Source organism: Coenobita brevimanus, chromosome 73 (assembly GCF_032717465.1).
Source record: "Coenobita brevimanus isolate Jiangsu-jjx chromosome 73, ASM3271746v2, whole genome shotgun sequence".
Classification (NCBI taxonomy): Eukaryota; Metazoa; Arthropoda; class Malacostraca; order Decapoda; family Coenobitidae; genus Coenobita; species Coenobita brevimanus.
Genome location: NC_137026.1, coordinates 2,470,466 through 2,488,471, shown reverse-complemented (window position 1 = coordinate 2,488,471; position 18,006 = coordinate 2,470,466). Strand labels below are relative to the sequence as shown.

General features: G+C 45.1%; 1 protein-coding gene across 1 annotated transcript in view; it reads right to left on the bottom strand.

The window, feature by feature from the left end:
- Positions 1-595: 595 nt before the first annotated feature.
- Positions 596-18,006, bottom strand: part of LOC145407415 (cell adhesion molecule Dscam2-like) — a 48,059-nt gene continuing 30,648 nt past the window's right edge. The window contains exons 3-11 of the mRNA XM_080278344.1: positions 13,168-13,312; positions 12,442-12,593; positions 10,938-11,076; positions 8,971-9,112; positions 7,532-7,759; positions 4,275-4,379; positions 2,657-2,777; positions 2,034-2,210; positions 596-741 (exon numbers count right to left, since the gene is read on the bottom strand). Of these exons, the coding sequence (XP_080134470.1) occupies positions 596-741; positions 2,034-2,210; positions 2,657-2,777; positions 4,275-4,379; positions 7,532-7,759; positions 8,971-9,112; positions 10,938-11,076; positions 12,442-12,593; positions 13,168-13,312 (1,355 nt within the window). The remainder of the gene's footprint in view (positions 742-2,033; positions 2,211-2,656; positions 2,778-4,274; positions 4,380-7,531; positions 7,760-8,970; positions 9,113-10,937; positions 11,077-12,441; positions 12,594-13,167; positions 13,313-18,006) is intronic.

Genomic DNA, 18,006 nt, shown 5'->3' with positions numbered 1-18,006 from the left:
GAATACGAGCCCAAGTGTGAGGGCCGATAGCGGTACTGTGACAACTGATAATGTTAGTAGTAGTAGTAGTAGAAGTAGTAGTAGTGGCAGCATCAACAGCAGTAGTAGTTGTAGTAGCAATAGCAGTAGCAGTAGTAGTAATAGTAGTGGTAGTAGTAGCATTAGTAGTTGTAGTTGTAGTAGTAGTAGCAGTAGTAGTGGTGGCAACAGCAACAGCAGTAGTAGTCGTCGTAGTAGCAGTGGTAGTAGTAGCAATGGCAGCAGTAGTGGTAGTTGTAGTAGTAGTAGTAGTAGTAGTGGCAGCAACAGTAGTAGCAGAAGTAGTAGCAGTAGTAGTAGTACTAGTAGTAGTAGTGGTGGTAATAGTAATAGTAGTTGTAGTAGTAGTAGCAGCCCCAGGTTCATCTGAAAAGTTAACCCAGTGGACTATAGGCTTGAAGTGCCATTCTGCAGTCACCATCCTCCTGTTGGGGGATAGGGAAAGAACTGAGGGACGCTTCTATACCCAAGCAGTTGATCCGCCTGGTTATATCATTGCCACCACGTGAAGGCGTCCCCCTCCAGCACAGGTGTATCAGGTAAGTAATATGTGTTCTTACGTGTGTCCAGGTGAGACGGGGTCATGGTGTCGGAGCCAGGTAAGGGTGAGGGGGTCGTCACCTGTGGCCTCACACGTCACCGTCACCACCTGCCCAGCGTGGCCCGTCACACGTCCACCCTCCGTCACCACGCGCGCCGGAGCTGTCAGGGAGATGGCTGAGGTGAGATGGTGCTGTCAAGGAGATGGCTGAGATAAGATGGTGTGATGGTGATGGGAGATGAGGCTGGTGAGATAAAGTGAACTGTCTCCAGGCTACGTTCTCCTTCACTTAATGTAGTGCTGCCTACTTCCTCCTTTACCTTCATCATTCATTTTCTATGTCTGCCCTCCTTTCTTCCTATTTCTCCCATCCTCCCTGTCACTTTTTATTACTCTTCTTTCCACTTCAGATGCCATTACACTGAGTGGCAATCCTAATGGCTTCATATAATCCAGGAAACCATTTACAACGCTGAGTGGTACTCAAATAGCCACACAGCGAGATGTGGAGCCTACTATGGTGTCCCTGCTTGCGGGAGGAGGTGGCTGAATCGGTAGAGAGGCGGCCTGCAGTCCTGATGGACCCAGGTTCGAATCCCGGCTAGGGCAGGGAACAGTTTAAGGATTTGAATTTCATAAAAAAAAGCAGACTTTCCTGATCTACCAGATGACCCTCCGACATGTCATAAAAGTACCCCCGGTAATACCAATACACCAGTCCTGTATGAGACAGCCCTAGCATGTATTCAATATGGACGGTGGGTGTTAGCGCCGAAGTGGTGACATGTAGAGAGGTGTATGGTATGTAGGAGGACTACTGGGCCTTGAGAGCAGGCTTTGAATCCTATGCCCAGATTCGGACACATAAAAAAAAAATAAATAAATAAAAATGGATGAAGAGACGCAAATGCGGCATCCATCCAGGAATCAAACAGATCCTCTACCTCGCACTTCGATGAGGCGAGGTGCTGTCTACTGCAAGGTAACATCGGTTCCCTGCATGGGGCGGTTCTCCAGTTGCGGTTGCTTGCCTGTGGTTGATGGGTGAGCTCGGCCAGACAGACCAGAGCTATTCAACTACAACAATAAATCAGTCACTTACTCTAAGTTCTTTCTCACGTTCTCAGTTTCACACTGACTGACTGCTTTCATTTTAGCTATACTGTATTCACTTTCACTAGGAGTAAGATTGCCACCTCTCCATCTTGTGTTAAGCTGTAATAACACATTAACATTAGAATATGGTGATAGTCACGAAGAAGATCTATGGAGGAGGATATTGGGCCGTAGTATTGCCTTATTCTGCCACTGGGCTACGGGAATAAATCTGCAATAGGACGAAAATCTCCTCTTAATAAAAATTAATGGACCACAGTTTTCACAAATTATTTCCCTTATGTGAGCATCAATAAAATATATGGCGAGGGCAATTGAAGACTGGCGTTCCACCCACCGTGCACAGTCAGCTGAACCACCTTGGAAATGGGTTTGCCGACAGAGTTTGCCGCCCGGCACAGATACCAGCCAGCATCCGACGCCTTGGTCTCCTGCAGGATGAGGGAGCCGTTTGGTGCCTGCGAGGACCTCACCCCATCCACCACCAGAGGCTGGAAGTCCCTGGCAGCCTCACCTAATACACCAAACCTTCATATTACTTGTCTCACCAGGCTGTGTGAAAATGGGAGTAGGTATTTATAGCATTTGTTGGAGGGAGAGGGAGGGGGAGGCCGAGGATGAGATGGAGGGATGGAGTGGAGAGGTATATGAGAGAGGGAGGTGTGAGCTGGGAGCAAGGCAGTGAAATGGAGGGGGACGGGGCGATGTGGAGGCGATTTGTTTGTGGTTTCCTTTACGGGATTAAGGCGTCTGGCAATAGATGGACAGATTTGTTGACTCTGAGAAGTACAACAGACATTAGCAATATTCTTTTTCACCAGTGCAATAAAGAAAACGTTGTTTATCAGATCAAGATAACTCAAACACAAAAATCATGAATTAATCCACGTGGCATTTCAGTCCAAATAACGAAGGATAGAAGCTGTTATTGTCTTCTTGTTAATACATATATTCTCCTACCTGGAGCTTTCATCCAGGTGATAACAGGCTGAGGGTATCCACGGGCATTGCAGTCCATCACCACAGTGGACCCCACCAAGGCTGTACCACCTGAGAGCTCCACCACCCACTTAGGAGACACCTGTCCAACGAACACGCATTATGAACATTATATTATAACTGCAATGCTCCTTTTATTTTACCTTCTCTAATACTGACCGCTTTATACCTTGAACCCTGAGCTATAAGATGGGATCAGCACAAGGACATAGCGCTAGTCACGAAGAGTTCTAGGGAAAGGATGTAGAGTCGTAGCATTGTCTTTTCAACCACTGACATGAAATAAGCTTCTGGTAGACGAAAATCTGGGCCAAGTTAAGGTGAAACGAGAGTAGTTTTCTTCTACATAACTCCTACATCTAGGCACGGAGTCGTGAAGCAAGTCTATAATGCATCAGTTTTAGTCCCATATCAGCTGCTTTAGTATGGAGAACAAGTACAAGATATGGTATACTGTTTCGTGGTGCTGTGCCAGTGAACATCTCATATCTCCTTTTTGTATACAGGGTGTCCCGGGAATAGACGTACTAACTTCATGAGATGATTCAAGGGCTGATATTGAGTAAAACGAATGCTCTATCAACACTGGTCCTATTTTCAGTGGTTACACAGCTGGTTATTAATGACCTTCTGTGTGAATTATGAGGGAGAATGTTTACGTCCATATGGTCATCGGTAACTGTAGCTCCATAAGGGATGAATGCAGGACACAGGTTTATATGGCAATTTTTCCTCAATATCAGGCCAGGAATCATCGCCTGAGGATACTATGGCAAGTACTGGACGCCCTGTATACGGATAGGGACAAATATCTGACTAATATTTTACCTTATCCCCCTATACCTCTCCTCTGGTAGCAGATATCCTAAGATGAAGGAAGGCTGGTCAGTTTCTCTATCTATAGCTGATTCTTTCTAATATGATGTGTCAGAGAGGGAAGTGATGGACATAACTGTGAAGCAGACACAGTAGGAAGGTATGCAAAATTTAGTCCCTGAACGTCACTGTACACTGATGAAAAACATGGCTTGTACACCACTGCTTCAGAGCCAGTGAGCTGCTTACTGCATCATCTCTGCAATGCTTTGTACCCAGATAAAGTTATTGCATTGGTAACACTGAAACGAACGTTATCGTTTAGATAGGTTAGGTGAATTTTTTGTCAACTCCAGTACAATTATCGTGAACCAACTCAAAACCAAATTACCATACTATTACCAAGCAAAGTTTCCAGACGTAATTCCAGAACGGTTTTATTTAATGATACTTTATTAGTACGGCTGACACACACACAGTTCTACTCGTCTGGTGGTGATACAGAATTGCATAAAAATAGCTCGAGGTCCACAATTCCACATACCATAAGCTACAATATCTGTGAAACTGACGAAAGAGATCCATACTGTCAATCAATTTAAGACTTTCTGGGGTGAAGATTTGCAGATGTTAATTATTGCTGAGAAAAAACAGTGAGTACAGTGGCACGGCCGAGACAATACGTACAGTTCAGTGCCTTATAGCTGGTGTGTGTGTGTGTGTGTGTGTGTGTGTGTGTGTGTGTGTGTGTGTGTGTGCTCACCTTGACCCTGATGTTGGCTGTTTTGTTGACGGCAGCAGCGGCGTTGGCAGCTTCACAAGTATAGGCGCCTGAGTGGTGCTCCTGTAGCCTCTTCAACACCAGCACCTGCAATACAGTTATTCTACTTCACTCCACGACAAGGACCTCTTACAGCTTATCCCTCTGACTTAACTCCTCCCAGCCTCTTCCATCCCAGATCCATACAGTTACCAATTTCACCTCTCCATCTTAATCTCTTAATGTCGGAGAGGGACGCCTTCCCGTGATGGAACCGATTTCACCGGGTGGCTCATTTGTCCGGTTATACAAGCGTCCCTTACCTCCTTCCCCATCCCCCAAAAGGAGGATGGTGCGCTGCTGAAGGGTAACTTGAGCCTACAGTCCACTGGGTTCAAATTCAGATGAGCCTGAAGCCACAACATCAATAACAATAACGACAATATTACCTCAGGGCAATGGCTTACAACTATACTTATTCTGACCTAAATATTGTCAGTTTGTTCCATCCTAGCTCGTCATATTTACCAGTTCCTATTCTACATCATATTCTCTGCCTATCTTTTTCCATCACTCCATGTCTGGGCTGCAGCTCTGTTAAACTGTTACCAGGAGTGAGTTCTTCATCTGTTATCTTTACTTTAAAAAAGTGTTCTGTCTATATCCGTCTGTGATTTGACTAGTGGTGATTTTTTTCTAATTCCGTCTGTTCTTTTATACACCACACATCCCACACCCACCCAGGCTGCATCACTACCTGTGATACGGTGATGAATATAAAAACAAAGTAAAAATTAACTCATCACGTTGTGTATATATTTCTTGTCGATGACACCACAGAAAAAGCAGTTTCATTGTTCGGGACGTAATTTTTGGATGATTTACTGTGCCACTCTGACAGAGAGCATTAAAGAAGCAGGTTACTTTTCAGACTGTCATGTCACTAGCATACATATATACTTACATAATCTATTCCTGTGTCGCCCCCTGAGAAGCGTAGGAGCCTGGGGCTAGGCAAGTTGGTCCTGACATTTAAGATGAGAGTGACCAGCCTCACACATCCCTGAGTGGCATTACGTGGGCAATAAACCCTAACCATCCCTTGGATATAAACCTACACAGGCTCAATCTGGTTGGAGCACCTTAATTACCCACTAAACCTCCAGGTGTCACTTCTTGGTTATATGGTTACTACCCAGCGTAGTATATGGTTTCCTGGCGTCACTAAGTATAATTTAAATCTCTTACCTGGTTGTGCAATCCACCATATTATCCTATCTATCTATCTATCTATCTATTGCCAGACGCCTCAATCCCGTTTGGGGTGGCCACAAACAAATCGCCTCCAAGTAGCCCTGTCCCCCGCCATTTCACTGCCCTGCTCCCAACTCACATCCCCCTCTCTCATATACCTCTCCACCCCATCCCTCCATCTCATCCTCGGCCTCCCCCTCCCTCTTCCCCCCTCCACCTCACTCACATACACTCTCTTCGTCAGTCTTTCACCCTCCATCCTCTCCACATGGCCAAACCACCTCAGTGTGTTCCTCACAACGCTTCCTATCACATCCACATCAACACCACAACGCTCCTTTATATCCTCATTCGTCAGCCTGTCTCTCCACGTGACTCCACAGGCTCCTCTTAAATAACTCATTTCCACTGCTCTCACTCTTGACTTGTGTCCTTCCAACAATGTCCAAGCTTCACTTCCGTACGTTAGAGTTGGTATCACAATACTGTCATGTAGTAACTTTTTCACTTCCATGCTCACTTCCCTGTTTCTTATCACTGCTTTCAAGGAACCAGCAACCTTTCTTCCCTGTTGTACCCTTTCAAGCACTTCACCCTCCAAACCTCCATCCTTACTCATCACACTACCCAAGTACTTAAACGTACTCACATTTTCCAATTCCTCACCATCCAACCTCGCTGTACATTCACTAACTTCACCTCTCTCAAAGACCATCACTTTACTCCTCCCTACATTCACCTTTAGATTCCGTTTCTTACACACTCTCTCAAACTCATCCATCAAGCCTTGCAGCTCCCCTTCGTCTTCACTCAACAACACAGTATCATCTGCAAACAACAGTACAGGGAGTTTCCAAACACTATCCTCTCTCACCAGGGCCACTCCAACATCCACTACCCTACCTTGTACCTCTTTTATTACCCCATCCATGTACAGATTGAACAACCATGGAGACATGACACATCCCTGTTTCAAACCAACTTTCAAAGAGAAAAATTCACTTAGTTCACAATCCACACGCACTGCAGCCTTCGCACCATCGTACATACTCTTCACAGCATTCAACAATTACCATCTACTCCATATATTCTTAACACTTTCCACAATCTTTGTCTATCCACCCTGTCATGTGCTTTCTCCAAATCCATGAAAGCCGCATACAACTTCTTTCCCTTCTCTAGAAACTTTTCCACTAAAGATCTAAGAATGAATATCTGATCTACACAACCTCTTCCCTTCCTAAAGCCTCCCTGTTCTTCTCCAACTAATTTCTCTGTTCTTTCTCTAACTCTGTCTATAAGTATCCTACCATACACTTTTCCTATTATACTAAGGAGACAAATGCCCCTATGATTACCACACACTTCTTTTTCCCCTTTTCCTTTGTACAAGGGAATAATTATACCTGACTTCCAATCCTCCGGGACTCTATAAATAAAAAATAAAAATAATGCAACCTGAAATGACTTGTGAGTAAGAATGGCAGCAAAGGAAGATTAGATTTATTTTCATCACCTCAACTATTTTCTTCTGTGGGAAGCTGTCTTTCTCACCTACAGTGCAACCATTCTGACAAGTGATGCAGCAGTAAAATTGTTCGCAGAAAACGAGGAGGTTGACTAGGAGAGTATGCGAGTGACGTATCGGGGAGGGAAAAAAAAAATTGGAGTTCCCCCGAGCTAAGCCCTGTAGTGGACTATATGGCCCCGCTAGGGTTACAGGAGGGAGCTACCCCTCCTGGCACGGCAGCCCGGGCGAGGCTCGAACTTGCAATCCCCCGATCACAAGTCCAGCGCGCTACCACTGTGCTACCGCGCCCCCCTATATTGGGGAGGGAGGGAGTGGGAGACAGAGGAGGAGGAGGAGCAGGGATGGGGTGGAGAGGTATATGGATGATGGTACGTGTTGGAAGGATGGCAGCTTGATGGCGGGGGTAAAAAGACATGGAGGCAAATTTTTTGTAGGCATCTGGGTATGGACAGGCAGAGATGGCCAGCAGACCCACCATAGAGAACTCGCTGGTTTGTTTGCTCTCCACGTCCGGGTCATGTTGGAGATGGCGACCGTCCTTAAGCCAGTTGATGGTGATGGGCAGATCCCCCTCCGTCACGGAGCAAGACAGCTGAGTCCTCTGTCCCTCCTCCAGACTCCGGCGTAGGATGAAGTTATCAATCACAGGGGGTTCTGGGGCATGATGTGGGGCAAAACAGAAGGACACCTTTAATTCGTACCACTGAAGGTTAAGATTACTATACCTGGTAGCGTACAACTTTAAAGCGAGCCATACACACACAGACGAGCCCCTCTGGTGGCCTGAAGAGGCCGGCCTCAACGAACAATGCTGTGTCCACACACGATTCAGTCGGCCTCACGTCTCCAGCTCAGTTGCAAGCGAAACGCCGTGGCGTGAGGGTGGCCGTGGACACTCCGCTGCCCACAGATGACCTGGAGCTGTATGCTATTGGGGCCGTTGCCGCGGCCTTTATTGCAATTAATAGAAAGAAGAGGAAAAAACGGACTAAATGGGCAAAAGATTGTTTGATGAGAAGGAGTAAATTGTCCCATCTGACTCTGTTGAACGTCTTCACTCCCGCACAACTGACACGAGACTGACACCTGAAAACCTGCAGTACCCCCCACACGCTCAGTTTGCCTGAACCTGACCGGAGCCTAACCACGAAAATCTGTCCGCGACAGATCCCAGGACGACCGTTGAGGCGGCCTGCGCAGGCGAATGTTCCCTACCCACACACGCCCAGGTTTGCCTGAAAGGGCCGGCCTCTTCAGGCAACCGGACGGGCTTGCCTGCGTGTGTATGGCCAGCTTGAGAAAAACTACTGGAAGGCAAATCAATACTTCTTATCTAAAGCCTCCAGGTATGTGGTTGCACGGAAAGAACTTTCTTTACTATCCTTGTCTTAGTCTAGTACAGTAGTCACACACATAGAGGAGCTGCCTAGCATGGAGTAACTGCCTACTGTACTTCCTATACAGCACGTCTTAAGTCTTCATTTGTCTAACCATTTCCTACATGGTGTGTAAAGCCCTACATAAAATCATGAAAATAGTCTATCATTAAAAGGGAAATTCCTATCAACATAAATGTTCCCAGAGTCTGCAGTAACAGTGAGAGAGTGGACCGACCGTGAAGCCTCAGTCAGATTTCGCTGTATTCCAAGAAGCCTCTTGATACACTGCAATATGTCCAAGAAGATGAAACAATTTGGCGAGTTTAGTAACATAAATTAGGTAGATAAATTACTTAGAGAAATTAATTATACTTTATCCCTGCTGACTGCATACAGATCCTTAAAACAGATAACCACTGTAGGCTTAAGACTTGAGGGAGGGAACTTCTAAGAACTTCCCTTCCCTTCTACTCAAATGCAGCTGAGAGAGAGAGAGAGAGAGAGAGAGAGAGAGAGAGAGAGAGAGAGAGCAAACGCCACACTGACTGAGGACGTGCAGGAAGGTGTGTGAGGCTGCCGTCTGCCCCTGTCTGCCGGTCCCAACACAGGAGTAGCGACCAGCATCCTCGTGGCCTGCGTTTCTCACCACCAGCGTCCCGTTACCCAACATCTCCTGCCTGCAACACACCCACGTTACTATACTCCACTCACACTAACTTGGCTTACATACCACATCACGTAACTTGAACTCCGCAGTGTAACAAGAGGTACTAGAATATGATGCTAGTCACGAAGAAGTGCAATATAAGGATGTGATGCCTTAGTATTGTCATATTTAGCCACAGAGTCACAGAAAAAAAAAATACAGAAGGACAGCAATATGTGTCCAATTAAGGTAAACGAAGGATAATTCATTGTTTGTGTGATTTTAGTTAAATTTTTGAAAAATTTAACAAACGCTTCATGAAAACAAGCATTATGCAGGTACATCATCATCAACATCATCATCATCATCACCATCATCATCACCATCATCATCATCACCATCACCATCATCATCACCATTACCACCATCATCATCATCATCATCATCATCATCATCATCATCATCATCACCATCATCATCATCACCATCACCATCATCATCACCATTACCACCATCATCATCATCATCATCATCATCATCATCATCACCATCATCATCATCACCATCACCATCATCATCACCATTACCACCAACACCATCATCATCATCATCACCATTACCATCATCACCATCATCATCATCATCATCATTTTGACCTTTTTCCCACTTCAGAATGGAATGTGGTAGGGTCCAAAAATAAGGCACACACACACACACACACACACACACACACACACACACACACACACACACACACACACACACACACACATACATACATCATCCATCCAATCCTATGTTGCCCCATGAGGAACGTAGGAGCCCGGGGCTAGGCAAGTTGGTCCTGACATTTACGATGAGAGTGACCAGCCTCACTCATCCCTGAGTGGCATTACGTGAACAATAAACCCCGACCACCCCTTGGATATAAACCTTCACCGGCATAATCCGATTGGAGCGCCGTACTTACCCACTAAACCACCAGGCGCCATAATATGGTTATATGGTTACCACCTAGCGTAGTAAATAGTTTCCTGGTGTACAGGAAACCATTTGGCTTGTCACTCAATGTAGTCACCCATAGGCAGAAGGAAGAGGAATGAATGAAGGAAAAAAAAAAAAACAGAAGAGGGAATGCAAAATAACTCGTAGGCAGAAGGGAGAGGAAAGAAGCAAGGAAAGACAGACAGAAGAGGAAGCAGGAAGAGAGGAATGGGGAGTGCCCCCACCTACCACTCACACATACATACAAATTAGGATGAACTTTCTGTGGCTTTTTTTTTTTTTTTTTTTTTTCAGGAAGCAGAAGTAAGAGGTAGAATCTTGCTGTGTCCCTTGTTGCCTGTACCGAAATATATGTTGCTTGCAGGAGAGAAATTATCACCTATTTTATTATTCAGGAAAGACAAGGAAAGGGGTAATGTGGAATCTTCCCTTGTCTCGTACTCTTCTTTTTAAAATCTTGGTTATGACAGGGAGTAAACATAAATTTATCTGTGAATCCCTCTCGTGGCCTCTTATTGGAAAGTTAAGTCGGTGATGATGAGAGAACGTCACCGCCTCGTCATAACTGCTGTATATAATTTCTCTCCTTGTGACTGTATCGTTGTGCCTATGTCGATGGCATCTAAAAAAAAAAAAAAATCTCTTAACTGTATGTTTATGAATCCCTCCCGTGGCCTACTGTTGCAATGTGAACTCAGTGATGAGAGAGAGTCGCTACCTTGTCATTGCAATTGCACGTAATTTCTCACCTTGTGACTATATCATTGTATCTATGTTGATGGCATCTATAAGAAATAAGCCTCTATTTCTACAAAATTCTGGAGGTTATAGAAGTGGTGGTTGAAAATTACCTGAGTGATGACGGTAGGGGATCGCCGCCTCGTCGCCAGGTAATGGTGGGGGCGGGATAACCCCCTGCGGGACACCACAGATGCACGTCCTCACCCGCCACGGAGGTCACGTTTGGCATGGCGCGTACGAAGGGGGGCCCTGAGGGGGGGAAGGAAGGGAAATGAGTCGTTTGGTGAAGAGATTCAGTTGGGGAGATGATGTGAAATGAGATAATATGAGAAATGGATTATGTGGGAGGAGAACATGGCAGCTGAAGGACAGAGAAGATGTACTGTATGTCTGTCCTAGAGCGACTGACTGACTGGAAAAAGATGAGCTGATTAAGTTCATTGCAACAGATGTATGGTCTTTGACAGCTAGACCTATACACTATACTCCGTTCACTTTACCTTGGCCTAAAACTGCTACCACCTTGTCTTGAACGTTGGGTTATAGCAACAGATTAACCCTAGATTACATGGTGCTAGTCACGAAGAAGTGCTACAGGAAGTGTCAAGAGGCACTGTATTGTCTTTCCCTGCCACTGAGCTACGTGAAATACGCTGCAAAAAAGTTAAAATTTGGGCCAAGTTAAAGTGAACGAATTATAGCCAGAAAACTTCCTCATCAGCTTCCGTTACTATCATCACTCGCTTTATCAAATTTTCACCGATAAACATGTAGATCGGTCGTGGAAAATACATGGGGCAGGGCAGCTTGATGACCCGTGTATTTAACTTAACCATGAACATTTACTGTCACGTACCGTCCTTGGAGACAGAAGGCTGACCAATGAAAGAAGGATTGTAATTTTAGAGATACTGCCACGCTGCTGGCTTGACGTAGTGACGAGAGAGGGATCGTGGCTGACTACATTGACCCCTTCACAGTGAGGTGGGAATCGGTTATGTTGGAGCAATTTTTTTTTTATGAAAGGAGGTCACCCGTAATTAGGTGTATGGATTTTTTTTCCTTCCTTTATACTGCTATTGTATGAAAAAAAAAAAAAAAAAAACATTTGTGTACACCAGGGTAAAGCGTGGAATCACAATGTCATGGTCTTGAGGAGGCGATTTGTTTGTGGCCACCCTTTCCGAATTTCAGACGTCTGGCCATAGATAAGTAGATAGAAACACAGAAAGATGAATGGATAGATATAGACGGATCGATGGGCAGACACAAAGAACGATAGATAGATAGGTAGACACAAAGACAGATAGGTAGATAGATAGACAGATAAATGGCTAGACAGACAGTGATAGATACAAAGACAGATAGATAGATAGATAGAAAGACAGATAAATAGACAGACAGACAGACAGACAAATAGATAGACAGGTAGATAGATAGATAGATAGATGGATGGATAGACAGAAAAGGGTTAGAAATGTCTTCCCCAGAATACACACACGTGGCTCAGGGTAGGATAAGTTAGGCTGGGATGATGGTGATGATGATGGTGGGTGTGGTAGTGATGACTATGATGATGACAATAATGGACTCAAGAAACACAAGCTAACTCACCGTAAACATTGAGTCTGGCTGAGTGCGCCTGGGAGCCGTGCGTGTTGTGTGCCGTGCAGGTGTACGTGCCACCTTCACGTACCGTCACGGCGCTCAAGTTCATGTGGCTCACTACCTCCCCCAGGGCCATGCGGAAGCTGCCCACCGTCGTCCTAAACACGGAGAGAAAGCACAGTACACCTTAACACTTTGTAAACACTCTGCCGCTCCTATGGCTCACTCGCAGTTGGAAAAGAAAAATATTATAACTGTCCTAACCACGAAAATATTAGCTGCACACTTGTCCTGAATACGGGTAGAAAGTAGAGTGCATTTAATACTTTCTAAACACTCTGTATCTCTCATAACTCACTCTCAGCTGAATCAAGTTCCCTGAAGTTGGCTGGAGAAGGAAGATATTAAAACCATCCTAATCATGAAATTTTGACCCCATTCCGTTTCCAGGGCTGCGTGAAAACCGCTCCCTCATGTTCGGAAGATAGGGGGGAAATGATGAACAGTTCTGAACATTTCCATTTTCTTATCGTTCATATCATAACCGCTTTTCCAGAATTCATGACACCTCTAAGGATCTGCCAGGATGAGTGGCGCTGTTTCGGTACTGAACGAAGCACCGCCTATGGTCTCGGTAGGGTTGTTATGCGTGTCTCAGTATGCTTCGTTCACTGTACCTTACTGCTTCGTACATTGTGGATATACTTTTTGTTTATTTATTTACTAGTGTACCTGTGTGATGGCAGGAGGGGCTGGTGGTCGCGTGTCCAGGTAATTACAGGTACAGGTGACCCCACGGAGGAACATTTGAGGGTCACAGGATCCCCGGGGGTCACTGTCTGCTCTATGGGCATGTACCGCAGCTGAGGAGCAGACTCTGGTGGCGAGGAGAAAGCTTAGATCACACAAGGGATGATGACGATAATAATAATAGTAATAATAACAATAACAACAACAACAATAATAATAATAATAATAATAATAATAATAATAATAATAATAACAGTAATAGTAATAATAATAATAATAATAGTCCCAGTACTACAGCTACAACTACTGCTACTACTATTACAGCTACTACCACCACCACCACTACTGCAACCTCTACTACTACTACTGCTACTACTACTAGTCGAGAAGAAGAAGCCTTAGATTAATGCCTATTTGGTGTATGGGTGTCATTAAGGCATAGATAAAGTATAATAGTAATTGGTAGGTAATACGAAGCCAATTTATAAGGAAAAATTACCACCACAAAACATAACGTGAGAAAGAGCCAGGATTCCGGGGGCTTGACTGATGAGTGAATGAGTTTCTGGCCTCTCTCTCTCTCTCTCTCTCTCTCTCTCTCCATCCTCAGGTGGGTATGAGAGGCCAGGAGGATAATGATGATGATGATGATAATGACTAAGTAGATATACACCTGAATAAACAAACTCCTGCTCACTTATCTCAATGTCATATCATCATTTTTTAATTAAAGGTAGGCCAGGTGAGCAGACAGCCTAATGACCTTTTTTTTTTTCTTAACCCCTACACCGCGGGCTTGTTTACCAATGACTTGCGTGTCCCGCGGGGTTATTTGGGCTCCGACAGACTCTCAAAAAATATTTGCCAAAAATCAGTTATTAGTCCTAGAATAATAAAATTAAATATGCTTATGGCACATACCTTCAGCTTTCTCCTGGAATGATTGTTGAGCCTTCGTCGGTTACCGTAGGACTTGTGGAGACCTCTGAAGTAGGGTAACGAAGTCTCCACTTTACACTTCCCGACAACCCATAATATGATTACCACAGCCAGATACAAACACTAGAAACACTATTCTACAATTTTCAAGTAGTTTGGGATCCATACTAAAAAAAAAAAACACTGTGAAAGCAATGGAAATTACGAGCGCGTCTGATCGTCGCACTTACGCTAGTTCGCTCTAGGCACTCTGTCATTTATTATTCATAAAACCCCTCACACTTTATATTTCTATTACTATATCACACTTATATATATCTGGAGTCTTTCTCCATAAGTTTCCTTCAGTCGTATTAGTTTATTGTCACTGAAGTCATTCAATTTTTCATTCAGTAAAATACGTAGAGAGCCACGGATTCACTTTCACTGTTATAACATAAATTATTTGTACTCATATTCTTATATTACTAATTACTTACATTACTATTTACATTTTCTATTCTATTTTCAATATTTACCCTGCTATTTTACTTACACTATGTTATTCACTGTCACTTTCAGTAAGATAAAACTATAATACACTGTTCAATCATATGAACTGAACATCCATTGCTTTCACCTGCTATTTACACATTATTTACACATTATTTCCAAATAATTCTGCTTCCACACTTGCACTGTTAGAACTGCTTCTGGTTGTGGTAATCGAAGAAGCAGGTAACACAGAGGGGAACCTGGCACTCAGCGCACTGCCAAGAGGTGCGTTTATGCTCAGGTGTGCGGCGTGTGGTATGCGCACATACCTGACACCTGCGAATCGCAGCCTTCCTTTTCCCTGTGGCAGGCATTAGCTCAAGTCTGTGCCGATCCATATACGCCCTCTGCTCAAGTCGGTCGGGAAGTGTTACTGGATGGCGCCTTGGAGTTGCTGCTTGCACCCTACCATATCTTTCCAGCAGCTGCTGGACACAAGTCCTGGCGAACAACCTCAGGGAGAAGGACTTGGGTGGCTTGACCTTCATCTTGTACAGGATGAAGGCGTTCAGCATCGTCATATCTATGAGATGCAGAAAAACTTTCCTGTACCACCTAGTATTCTTCCTGAGGCAGTCGATCTCACCAATCATCATGTCGGACTTGTCCACCAGCCGCATGTTGATATTATAGTCCAACACAGCATCAGGTTTCATCACAGGTTCGCCTATCCTACGGTCGACCTTCCCACTGTCTCTCATCTCCCCCTTATGTACAGTGGTGAGCATGTGCACGACCCTCTTGTCATGCCACCGTATTGCCAGCATCTTCTCACACTTGCGTAGGTGCACGTCTCCTCGCTGCGAGGTTCCCGCCTCTGGGAATTTGGGGAAGTTGGCACGATTACTTTTCACAGTGCCGCAGGAGCCAATGCCGTGCTCAGAAAGGTATTTGGCAAGTTTCGGTGCTGTATAGTAGTTGTCTGTATACAGCACATGATTCCCACCAAAATACTTTTCTAGGAGCACTTTCACTACACAGCCTGAGAAGCCAAGGGGGTGTGTTTTATTGAGATCGACAGTGCTGGCTGAATATATGACGAAGTCAAGGATGTACCCCGTCTTACAGTCGCACAGTACAAAGAACTTAATTCCAAAGCGATGGCGTTTGCTTGGAATGTACTGAACAAACCGAAGACGTCCTCTGAACAAAACCAAGGATTCATCAATAAGAACCTTCTGAAAGGGGTGGAAGAATGACATGAACTTATCCTTCATTCTGCTCAGAATCTCCCGGATCTTCCAGAGTGGGTCGGTTTGGGAAGGTACATCGTTGTCGGCAAAGTGCAGGTTTCCCATGATGTTCCGGAAGCGATCTCTGGCCATGTACATATTGAAGGTGGGTGAGGGTAGTAAGGGGTCCATGGACCAGTATTCTTCCAACTCATGCTTCTTGGAGTGTGGCATGAGAAGCATGAGGGCAAAGAACACATACAGTTCCTGCACTCCCAGCATGGACCACTGTTGCATCTTGCTGCACCTGTACCACTTGCAGCACGTTGTGATTCATACCTGTTGGTCTCATCACATATGTGCTGCATGACTTCATCATCTAGGAAGGCCAAAAGGTAGTCGACACACTCAGCATTTTCGTCCATAGTGAAGGCAGGCTGAACTCCTGAGGAGCTCTCATCAAAAACAAGATTTTCGGGGACAAAATCTGACCCTTCCGTCCACGCGAAGGCGTCCAGGATTCCCCGTCGTGGCGGTGTAGGGCGGGTGGTGGTGGTGGTGGTGGAGGTTGGCTGTGAGGGAGGTTTATCTCTGTCAAGGTCAGTCTCACTGGCCCTAGGTTGCCATACAGCACTAGCAGCCCTTACCCTACTAGCTACACTACTTTTCACTCTCCTTGATTTACCTCTACCTCTACGGCCTGCCTTCACTGTTGATGCTGGTGGTGACTCCGACGACGAAGACTCCGGAGATAACTCAGCCGACGATGATGAAGAGATGAGTAAAGCGGGGCTTGGGGAATGGGGAGGTGAATGCACTCGTGACTCATGGCGGGCTGGGTCACGTGAGGGCATTGTTCTGGGGCTAACACGCCGCCTTTTCACTCCCTTCCCAAATTCTTGTCCTTGCTGCAATAAAGGCTCCTTTCCCTTGGAGCTAGACACTGATTCACTTACTGTAGCACTCGTTGTTGCTGTTTCTGGCGCGATAACCTCACCCAGCTCATCACATGATTCACCCGAATCGTCATAGTCACTGTCCATCATTATCATGGACAGTTCTGCCAGTTCACGTGCCGCTGCAGAGTCACTAAGGCCTTTCCTGCTTGCCTCACCACTTTTCTTAGGAGTAGAGGTCACGGGGCCCTTTGCAATGGGCGCAGAAGCTGCAGGAATGGCGGGGCGCGACATGGTTTCTCTACAGCGGAGGATAAGGAACTAAATGGCGCGGCTTATCTGAGAAGGGAAGGGTTGACAATGACACTGAGGCTGACTGCTGCTAACTTACAGGCTAATTTTTTATAGGTAGAAAATCTCGGCAATAAATAAAGAAATAGGTAGTTCCAGGTAAATATAAATGTCAGTTAGGATTCTCCCTTCCTTTCTGATATATATTTTTATTACAGACATCGATTACAAGGCATAAATCAAAGGGGAAGTTACCGTGGTAATGTAGCGAATGAATGCACGTGAGGTTTTGTCAGGTGATAATTAGCCAATTTCTGGTGTATAACACTATCACTTACCTGTTTTTTTTTTTTTGGTATATATTATTTGGTATAAGTATAGGGCATAGGGCTTATTTCAATGGATGAAATCTGTGGAAAAATCAGGGGGAAATTTCCGTAGCGCAGCGTGGCGTGGAAGGTGAGAGGAGAGGGTAATGGAGGGCAGGTAGGGAGGGGAGTCATGAAGGGGGTAAAATCGCTAAAATGTCAACAATGGATGGGAGTACAGATGAGATTTGGAGTGCTGACTAGTGTTGGACATTGGCAGTACTGATAGATGATACAAGCCACCACTTGAGAGCCCGGGATAATTCAAAATAACACAGAATCACAAAAGTGACGCCCCGCGGTATGATCCATTGTGGCCGAGCATCATGAAAGTGACGCCCCGCGGTTAAGGGGTTAAAAGATGTTCAAACATCGCCAGTATAAAGACCAAGAAATTAGATAACCAAATATTCCACAGAGGTCTAGTTGTTCACGGTCTGGCCTATCTAGGAGGAAGAAACATTGAAATACCTTAGTCCTCGTGACATCTTCCCTATGTATTACTGCCCAGTTTCAGGGCTATATCCCCCTGGAGCCAGGACCTAACAATACTTATATTGATTCAGTTCATGAATCACTTCCTTACGACTTTATCAAATCTAATGTTTGTGCTACCGGGCT